Here is a 10,506-nt window from a genome sequence, read left to right as displayed (position 1 = left end):
TTTGAAAGCACCTGACTGGCAGCAGACAGGTTCCCAGCATTTTCTGAATAAGGTTATGAAAGTATTTCAGATACTTTCAGGTGGAAAACCCAAGTCTAGTTTTGGAGGATGTGTTGCTCTGAAGGAGGAAAAAAAACTTCTGGTACTTCTTGGGGATACCTCCTGACAGCTTTTGAATACAATCTCCAGCTGAATTTCTGGTCTCATCAGCATCCCTGAACCCCTGCACATCCATGCTTATGGTGACGCTTCCAGCAGGGCTACAGACATGCAAGAGACACTGAGTCTGACCTAGAGTAAATACAGCAGGGGATTATAGAATGGTTTGGGTTGGAAGGGACCTTAAAGATCATCTAGTATCAACCATGCCATGGGCAGGGGCACCTTCCACTAGACCAGGTTGCTCAAAGCCCCATCCAACCTGGCCTTGCACACTTTCAGGGATGGGCCATCCACAGCTTCTCAGGGCATCTTGTGCCAGTGCCTCACCACAGTAAAAAATTTCTGCCTAATATCTAATCTAAATCTACCTTCTATCAGTTTGGAGCCATTCCCCCTTGTCCTATTACTCCATGCCTTTCTCAAAAGTCCCTCTCCAGCTCTCCTGCAGCCCCTTTAGGTACTGGAATGAGCTCTAAGGTCTCCCTGGAGCCTTTTTTTTACCCAGGCTGAACAATTCCACCTCTCTCAGCCTGTCTCCACAGCAGAGGTGCTCCAGCTCTCTGATCATGAGAGACTCTTCAGACCATGGTCCAGGACTTTGGACCATGCTACTGTCAATATGCATAGAACTCCTTAAAAATGCATTACTTTTAATAAGAAGTTTATAAAATCCCCCATACCTTTCTGTGTGGCCCTGGTGAGCTTGGCTGGAAGTCCAGGGCCAAGTAATCCACACTCCCCGAACTCTTTTTAGGCGCTGGGCTGTTGGTACCACTAGGAACAGGAGAAGCAGAAATGGGATTTTGCTAATGCAGGGAAGAGACAGGAGAGATAATGAGGATTAAAATGGGAATAAAGAAAAAAGGGAATTAACACAAATCTGGCAGCAAAGCGCCTTGGTGGCACTTTATTAATAAAAAGCCTGGATATTTGGTCACCCGTCTCTGGGACCAGGGTGTGTAGAACTGGTGGGGGACTACATATGTTGTATGTTGTGCTAACAAATATTTCAAGCTCATGTTCTTGATTTCATGTATTGGAGCAGTTCTTCTGCCTTTGTGCTGATTTTATTCACATGCCTAATAACAGATGTGGGCTTTAGCATGTCCCAGGAACCACACCTCAGTGAGGCCAGGCCAGCTCTGAGATCTTCGCTAATCACAACCATGCTACAGAGAGCACTGATTTCCTCTACCCCATGAGTTACATAACCTCCAAAATATGCTTAAATCAGCAGCTCCACCAAGAGAGACAAAATCCCCTCCCTGTAAGCAGTGCCGCTCCCTGTTGCTGCTCTGATAGCCCCTGCCCTCCACACAAATATGATGTCAGTCGATATTAGGGGAAAAAAAAATTGAAAAAAATCAACTTCAATTAGGAGAATACACCCTGACAGTTCTTATACATTTTTATCCCCTCTTAATTCCTGTTAAAGTAGGTGATATATGTTTCTGCTCTCATATACATTTAAAACTCCAATGGGACACGTAATTTTCAGAAGGAAGCACACTGTTTTGTGCATGCAGGGATGTATGTCAGGATGGACATCACACAGTCCTATCTGAGCACTTCCATGTCATGAGCTAGGAATGCGTTTGCAGAGCTGCGGAATGTGTATGTCCTGCCAGGACCATCTGTCTTAGCTGTGGGGCCCTTACCATCGCCACATAGTTCTCCTCGCTGTCTCCCGAGTCAGTGCTGGTGATGCTCTGGGAGGAGACAGGGCGACAGTACTGCAGAGAGCCCGCGTTGAACGTCTGGCTGTAAGGACAAGGGTCGATGTGTTATCCATGGTGGCAGGGGCTGCTTGTTCATTGCCAAGGAGGGCAGCTTTTGATGCCTACAAACATTACCATGCTCCAGTCTGGGGACTGGGCATGAAGAAGAGCTGGTGGAATTGAGGTTCTCCAACCCATCCTTTCCATGAGTTGGAAATCACTGGGTTTGGTCTTCCCATTTCTTTTCTTTCTACAATTTTTTGCTTGCTATGTACCTGTAACTCTCCTGCTATCACCTACACAAACCAGGCTCCATGAACTCTTTTATCTCACAGGAAACATTTAGTTGTGGAGGATGCAGAGCCAGCCTTGGTGAAGCCTCTAACCTCCAGCCTTACCACAGCTACAGGATTTGTTTACTGTACGGGGCCCTATCCAAATTTTTTGCTGGAAAACAAATCCTCCAAGGAATTGTCTTGCTTTCAATTGGCCAAATCTAATTATACCAAACAAAATAATTAAATCAGTGTCTGGCATTAAAGCGTGTGTCTTAAAAAGCTATTCGTTGCCTTTCAGTAAAGCAGGGTCATATGATTAGCTGATAAGGGAAAAATCCATTAGCTTCTCCAGGGTCGGACGTCTTGTCAATCGAACCCAGCTCGCCGCTTCCCAGTGCAGTGATTTCAGCACACAGTGCTCATGCCCTGCAGTCAGTCTCCACACAATCCAATTTATTAGAGAAGTCATAGCAGCCAAGCTTTGCTTCTGCCTTTCACTGGACAACATCAGACCGTGAATTAGCAGCAGAGCTGAAATTGTGCGAATCCTGTTATTTTTGGCCGGCAGACATAGGTCTGAAGAGCTTTGGTTTAATTTTGCAGACTTCCTTTGGGCTAGGCTTTGCTTTCAAGGCAATCAAAGCACGTCTTGGTCAGACCCCAAGAGTGTCACCCTATGTTTTGAGACTACAGTGGGGTTTTTTGGGGGATAGCAGGATGTGCAATCATGCCCCACACTCCCAGTGTGGCTGAGTTGGTCTGGCTCAGCTGGGTCATGAGTTGTGGTGGACCACAGGTCCAATGTGAGAGCCATAGCTCTCCAGAAGTCGTCAGATCCCAGAAACAGGAAATGTCTTCAAGGGATCTTAATTAGCTACTCAGCCACATGCTGGGCTCAGCCACATGCTGGGCTTTCATGTGAAATCCCAACCTAAATAATTTATCTTTCTGCCACCAGCTGTGATGTGGGGAACTTATGGTAGAGGTGACAGATTGGCTACACGTGGACACCAGTGAGAGCAAGACCAGACAGCTGCTGTTGAATCAGAGCAAGAATTCATACCCCAATCATTACTCACGTTGGCCTGGACCAGGATTTTGTGACTGGCGATTTGAAGGGAAGCTCATCGATGACAGTGTTGTTCCTCAGGTCCAATGGTGATGGCTTTGCTGGGGGAGAGAAAAGCCTTTATTCAGAGGCAGCATGTTCCTAGAATTCAGCATCCATGACTGGCATGAGAGGGTCCCCAAAAAATGGTTGATTACTTCCCATTCTGCTAATCAGCCAACCAGCCCTCTTGCTGATGACAAATATCTCCAGCCAAAATCCCTGCACTCATTTACGCCAGGAGAGAAAACAGTGAATTCCTCCCTCTGACCCACAGCCCTAAAATGGATGGGTGGTCCCAAGAGGGGAGTATGCCTCCCAGGAAATGAGGATCTGCTAAAAATGCCCAAACACCAGAGTATAAACCCATTCATCAGGGATCTGTGAAAATCTGTGAGATGGGGACAAGACCAGATGCTGCCGACCCTGAGCTACCTTCGTCTGGAGTGTTTTCCCATAGGGAATGGGAAAGGGCATCTGCAGGGGAACATGAAAACTCTTCTCATCACGGATAGTTCATTAGGTGGAAGAGAAGAGTGCTATGCTCCAGCCCCAGCCCTTGATCAGAGTGTTGATGGGGTTAGGTGTGGACACCCTAACGATGAAAGCCCTCCTCCTTAGGATCTCCTTGGTGACCTGTCAGGCAAGGGACTGGGAGGGAATTGGAGGATACTGGGAAAGCTCTGAAGGAAGAACTGCCTAGAACCAACCAGTAGGAAACAGCAGGAAAAATCTGAGTCATCTGAACATAACACTGAGATTTTGGGGTGGAGCATAGGGAGGGGTGCAGGCAAAGGGGGTGAGATCCTGTCTATGACATATATTTCCTGTAAAGGCCTGGAAGGTCTTGAGATGGGCTGTTCAAGCACCACAAAAGTTGCATTTGTACTATAAGGCTCCTGAAAGATGAAGGGGATGGGAGAGATCTGAAGGTCTGACTGTGCTGGCAGTAGCAAAATGCACCCCACCCAGAACTGTGCACAAGACGACAGATGAAGTCTGAGGTATGCGACGAATAAAAGGATTCCTGTAAAGATTTTCCCACAACCATTCCTACCTTTCCGGTCGGGTTTGAGGTTGCGGTTGACTGGTGGGGGCTGGATTTCACTCAGTCGTCTGTGACACTGCACCATAGCTCCTCCTTTATGCACAGGAAGGGTGGCTGAGGACAACCCCACCAGGTCAAAGTGATGCGGCCCAGGGCTCATGGGGATGTAGAGGTTTTGGGCATTGTCGTTGGCTTTCTCAGCATGGATTAGGGGTGAGGAACCAGGGTTCATGGGGACGTAGTTGTCCTCGGAGTCAGTACTGTGGGAGCGAGCCACTGCTGCCTTGGCTTGCTGGGGGACAAGTGGGAGGATGTGCTGTAAGTATCAGACTCTGCTCAACCCCACCCCACTATAAACCCTTCATCTCTTCATAAATGAATACACATCTGAGGGGGGAACTGCTCTAAAACCTAAGCACAGAGGGAAGGGATGGTCTGTCCCCACCTTGGCCATCAGTTTGCACTGAGAGGGTCTACCTTCTCTGTTTCCAAGACATTGCAACATCCTAAGTTTTGAGAAAGGTCTTCATCGCCCAGACTTGAGCATCTTCTTATGATCAGAGTGAGCTGCAGAAACATGCTTAACCTGGAAAGCCTTTCTTGCCTGGGCTCTGATCATGACTAAAATGCAATATGAAAGGCTGCTTTAATGTAATTTCCAGCTCAGGAAATCTTAGAAAGTGCACAAAAGAGGCTGTTCTGGCAATGTGTCAAAATTTAACTCAGAAGCATCCAAGGCTTTAAGGAAGAAGTCAAACTCCTAGGCACTTTTTTTTTTGGACCAAAGCTCCAGGAAGATACACTGCGTGGAAACAAAGCTCTGCCTGCGGTGCTGGGTTAGGTCCATCTGTCACTCCATCTGTTCCCTGCAGGCCACCATGGTTTTAACTGAAATAATTAATAAAACCCTTCTTGACTTAGCTCTGCAGGCCTGCACTGTGAGGTCCATCCTGGAACCAACTTGTTTCTGAATCTATAAGATGCAAGTAGGTGCCTACAGTGTGGTGGCCAACACCAAGTCCCACTCACCAGGTAGGAGTTGTACCCATCGTTCATGGACTCGACCGACTGCACGGCACTGCCGCCCCCATGCTGGGGGTACTCGTACGTCTCGCAAGAAGAAGCTGCAATGCAACCACAAATGCACAACGTGTCCCACCACAACTGCCAATAAAAAGGGGTCCCTGAAAACAAGGCACTGTGAGGACAATATCTGTTTTGTTGATTCAGATGCTGATGAGAAGACATGGTCTTTAGTCTGTCACAGACTCTCTGCTATGCTCCTTCCCAATTAGCATCTCTCTGATGCATCACCACAACTGCACATGCTGTGTGGACCTAACCCGGTTCTGTCAAAGTACTGCAAAATCCCAGGGGTAAAGATGTCAGATAAGGTACATCATGGTGACAAAACTGGTTTAAGGGAGAGCTCTGCTGGAGCTTGCTCAGCAGATGTAGGGGCTGGGAGCCTCCAGTAAGGGCAGGATGGGGTGAGGATGAATGCTAAGCTCTTAGATAAGTCTGCCTACTGCTGAGCATGGGTCTGATCTCAGCCTAAATGTTGGCAATTAGGTAGGAGGAGATGGAAGAGGCATTTCATAGAGCTCTGTGTAAAATTTACAGTGCATTTTCTCTTCAACCATCTTTTCTAAGTTTGCAGTTTTGTCATTCTAGGTACAAGTGGGCTTGTTCATCCATGGCCTACTCATGGCCAATGGGAACAGCATCTCTGCTGTGCTGGGGACATCGGGTCTTGGAGATGTGCAAAACCAAGGTAATGTGCAACCTGTGCAAACCTAAGGTTTTGCTCACCCACTTTGGTGAGCAAAACCAAGGCAGCTCCAGGCTGAAGTATGTTTTGATAAACCTGGTTATGAACTGAAGGCAAACTAAAAATAGCTGAAATCACAAAAATCTGGTGAAGGGCTTCATAAGCAAGCGGGTTTGGGGTTTTGGTTCAAGTTACAACATAGCCAATAGTCATCTGGGTAGCTCTGGTGGGCAGAACTCTGTGGATGCCTCTCCATGCCTGCTGAATACAAAAAACAGGGCCAGATCCTGACTGGGGAGAGCTTCTTTGTGTCCACCCCCTGGTTGATGCCAACAGCACTCCAGCCCTACCACAACCCCATGGGACTGATCTGCCCAAGTCTGGTAGACAGGACAAAGCCACCCTCAGCTTCCCACCCCCAAAATTCACCTCGGTGCAATCTGCTGTTCTCCACTGCAGGCAGCGTGTTTCTCCGTGGAATGGTGGCTGCCATGGGGGCCAGACCTAGATTTTCACTGGGCTGGAGCCGCTGGGGTGGGCTGCCCCACCGTGGCTCCGTCTGCCCAGGTTTTGGGGGCCGTGGGGGTGGTGCAGAGGGCGAGTCGCTGGCGGCCACAGCCAGAGCATTGTGGTTCTTGTCCAGTGTAAATGTCCTGGGGATCTGGTAGATGGAGAGTGGGGTGGCAGGGATGTCATAGGAGTCCGTGGAGAGCTCCCCAAACTCCTTGCATAGGGTGTTGTTGGGAGTCTTGTAGGTGTAGACCTCCTCATTATCCGTTTCAGAGCTGGTGAGGCTTGACTTGGGGTGGGTGTAGGAGCCAAAGGAACGTGGGAGATCGTGCGCGCTGTCCCTGAACTCCGAGTTGTGCCGGCTGGGTTTTGGCAGGCTGTAAAAGCCATGGAGCTGTCCACCAACCCCGTTCATGCAGTGCCCATTGCCCTGAGAGAGCTTCTGGACCGCTGTGTCGCTCCGCATGAAGAAGGCCGACCGTGTGGCTTGTGAGAAGCTGGCACTCCTGCAGAGGAAGGGGACAAAGGGGTTAAGATGGGGGGAGAGCTGGTCCTGGGGTGCAGCAAACTCTGCTTCTCCTCTTTGTCACCTTACTGACTTACATGAAGACCTAATGCATATACACTGCAAGGGTGTGAAAGGTAACCTTGATTGGGTTTTTTTGCCTGCAAAGGTATAACCATGCATGGGTCAGGTTTTTAGGGGCCACATGCTCCCACCCAGAAAGGGCTCACCCAGCCCCACATAAACATTCCCCCATGGAAGAGGCTCCTGCCCTGTATCAATCTTTGTGGTGAGAGAACCTGAAAGGGTTATGGGAGAGTTTCCAGTTGTGGCAAATCACTGGGAAAGTGCCAGACCTATGGGAAAATCTGGGAGATGCTGGTTGCAACCCCTGCTTCGACAGGGTTCGTGCTCTGCAGGGACAATAGGGACTCTTTCACGGAGCCAGCACGAGATGGCGCTCAGAAATAGGGCTTATTTGGGGAAAAAAACAAGTGATGTTGTGATAAGACAAGTACTGAGCTCCCGCCACCTTTGGAGCTCAGTACACCCAGAAAGGTCTCGGTTCTGGCAGGGTCCTTTCAGTCAAGGACTTGAAACATCATGTGTTAATTATTCAGTATTGCCTGCCAATTAGCTACTATTACCCTCATTTTATGGATGAGTAAAGTAAGAGCTCCAGAGCTGAGAGGGGAGGGATTCCCAGCAGTTCTACAGCCTGGCCCCATGCACTGGGCATTGATCAGATGATTATTTCTGGCCCAGTTGCAGAAGCTGCCACCGGCCAGTTAGTTTCTGCTCACCAAAGCATTGGTGCTTGCTTCCTTCTCCTCTGCGTCCCAGCCACATTTGGGTTCTCAGAGGGTGGCTTTTAGGTATCCTCACAGCTGGAGCATCAGAGGGCCGTTTTTTCAAACACTGTTCTATTAACTCCATCTGAAGTTAATCTTTCTGAGCCTTTTTCTCTTGTTGTTTTTCAAGTAGGGAAAGTCAGCTGCAGCAGGAAAGCCCAGTGGAGGCTGCAGCCCGGGCTCTGCTCTCAGTCCACGCCAGCTGGGTTCTGACTGTCTCTCCCCTCCCTCCCTCCTCGTTGCTCCTGCGAGCCAAAACTCTTCACGTCAAAAAACTCCTCGCTATTTAAGGCAACCGGCTGGGTCTGGAGGCGGAGAGCTGTCGCTCGCTCAGAAATACCACACCGTGCACCGCCAAGCTGCCACGAAGCCCAGTGAGCCTGGAAGGGGTGACTGGCAAAGTGGTGGAAACCCTGCCCATCCCTTTGTTTGTTGTTTTTCTGATTAAAGGCAGGAATTAGGGCCCTGCCTGCAGGATCACAAAGTGGTTGAGGTTGGAAGGGATCTGTAGAAATCATCTGGTCTAACCCCCTGCTCAAGCAGGGTGACCTAGAGCTGGTTGTCCAGGACTGCACCCAGACAGCTCTGGAGTATCTCCAAGAATGGAGACTGCTAAACCTCACTGGACAACCTGTGCTACTGTTTGGTCGCTTATAGTGAAAGTGTTTCCCGATGTTCAGAGGAGCCCTCCTGTGCTTAAGTTTGTGCCCATGGCCTCTGGTCCTGGCACAGAGCATCACTAACAAGAACCTGGCTCCATCCTCTTTGCACCTTATCTGCAGGGGAGATCCCCCTGAGCCTTCTCTTCTACTAGCTGAACAGTTCCAGCTCTCTCAGCCTTTCCTCTTAGGAGAGATGCTCCAGTTGTTTCAGCAACTCCATGGCCCTTTGAACTGGACCCAGTATTGACCCCTTGAGTACACTTCTAGTGACTGGCCTCCACCTAGATTTCATGCCACTGATCACCATCCTCTGGGTCCGGCCATCCAGACAGTTTTTAACACAACCCAGAAAGCCAGGAAAGCTGGGAGCTTGTGACCTCCTCCTCCCAGCCACGATGAGATGAGACCATTGCTCAGGGCTTTCTCCAGCTGGGTTTTGCAGACCTCCAAGAATGGAGGTAGGTTGAGCCACTGATACCCAGCCCTCCCTCAGCTGTCCCTGAGGTTTGCTCCCAGGTGGGCTAAAATACCTTGCATTTTCTGACTTTCTGCTCATGCACTGGTGGAGGAAAAGGTAGTCCTGGGGGGCACTGGCAGACAGGGTGCTCTGGAGGTGGCTGGCAGGTGAGTCGAAGGTGAACAGGGTGGGCTGGCTGGAGTGGGACGGTGCTGAGGACTTGCGCTCTCGCAGGAGGTGGTGGCTGGCACTGCTGAGCTCTGCCGGGGAGGACCGTGGTGCATGGTTCATGGAGGCAATGCTCCTCAGGGTGTCTGTGCAGGGAAAAAACACACACGTGAGTGGCAGATGGAGCTACCTGGCAACCTGTGTTTCCAGGACTTTCCTTACTTAAATGTTCTGTCATTTATGGAGGTCAGCGGGGTTTGCTTATGACTCCAAGTGATGCTCTCACCTCTTCTACTTGGAGCACATGCACGTATAGGTACCATGTATGGAAATACATATTTATAATATTTTATCATAGAATCATATTTCATCATTTTATCCTATTTCATCACATGCTTAGTGGTTTGCAGGGATGTCTGCGGGATGTCAGCCTATTTCATGGAGAGAGCAGTGGGTTGTTAAAACCTAATTTAAAAAAAAAGAGAGGAGCTTTCACACTGCAGTGAGATGTAAGTCACTCCCATCCCTCTATGTAAGGGCATCACTGCCATCCCTTTAGAGTTGGGTAAACTGAGGTACAGGGTGGGAATCTGGATGGACATAATGGCAGCGGAGATGAAAAAACATTCTCATGTTTCCCAATTCTCTACTAATTTTGTGGCCTCAAGAGATGTCCTGCTGTTTTATGCTAATAAAATTGGATGCACACCCAATGCATGACTCCTAGTGCCTGCTCCTCCTGCTTAAGGAGAAACAGACTTTAAAATATTAAATTCTTTTCAATGGAGAATATCCCAGAGGTCAGGAATAATCACCTGGCTACTCTAGTCCTCTCATAACTGTTCTTCATGAGTTCGAACCACAGATGAATTCTTACAGCCAAGTTGTAAATTCCCATTACAAAAAAAACCCCAACACAAACAAACCAAAACCAAAACCCAAAATCCCAGAAAAACCACAAGCTGCAGAATATTTTGGGAAAGCTGATCCATCTCTGGCTGCAGAAGACCACACAGAAGACCATGCATGCACTCCTGGCATGTGGAAACCACTCACTGTGGTTCACTGAAGGCACACTTCATAATAGTTGTGATTTACATTTATTTGGTGCTGATGTAAAACCCAGAAAAAAACCAACTCCTAACAAAAAGTGGAAATCCACCTGATCTCTGGCCACCACTGATTTTCGATTGCTCCCCAGCATGACCACCTGCCCTTCAAATTTGACTTCAGACACCCATGCTCCAACGCAGGGATGAAGGGGGTTT

The 10,506-nt window shown here is 48.8% G+C and overlaps 1 protein-coding gene across 2 annotated transcripts in view; it reads right to left on the bottom strand.

Annotated features, from left to right (window-relative positions):
* GAB2 (GRB2 associated binding protein 2) overlaps positions 1 to 10,506 on the bottom strand; it is a 92,947-nt gene that overhangs the window by 7,261 nt on the left and 75,180 nt on the right. Inside the window, exons 3-9 of one of the 2 annotated variants that reach the window (XR_007902973.1) lie at positions 9,144 to 9,384; positions 6,515 to 7,101; positions 5,344 to 5,438; positions 4,324 to 4,606; positions 3,238 to 3,328; positions 1,821 to 1,923; positions 843 to 936 (exon numbers count right to left, since the gene is read on the bottom strand). Coding sequence is in view for 1 of the 2 variants with exons in the window: in XM_051778617.1 (XP_051634577.1) it covers positions 843 to 968; positions 1,821 to 1,923; positions 3,238 to 3,328; positions 4,324 to 4,606; positions 5,344 to 5,438; positions 6,515 to 7,101; positions 9,144 to 9,384 (1,526 nt within the window). In the remaining variant the exon portion in view is untranslated. Of the gene's footprint in view, positions 1 to 842; positions 969 to 1,820; positions 1,924 to 3,237; positions 3,329 to 4,323; positions 4,607 to 5,343; positions 5,439 to 6,514; positions 7,102 to 9,143; positions 9,385 to 10,506 lie in introns of both variants that reach the window. The other variant, XM_051778617.1, reaches the window with a different exon arrangement.

The sequence above is a fragment of the Manacus candei genome, unplaced genomic scaffold (genome assembly GCF_025592945.1).
Source record: "Manacus candei isolate 608988 ecotype Guabito, Panama unplaced genomic scaffold, ASM2559294v1 h1tg000014l, whole genome shotgun sequence".
NCBI classification, from domain to species: Eukaryota; Metazoa; Chordata; class Aves; order Passeriformes; family Pipridae; genus Manacus; species Manacus candei.
Note: the sequence above shows the minus strand (reverse complement) of the source record. Positions and strands in the feature narration are given on the sequence as shown.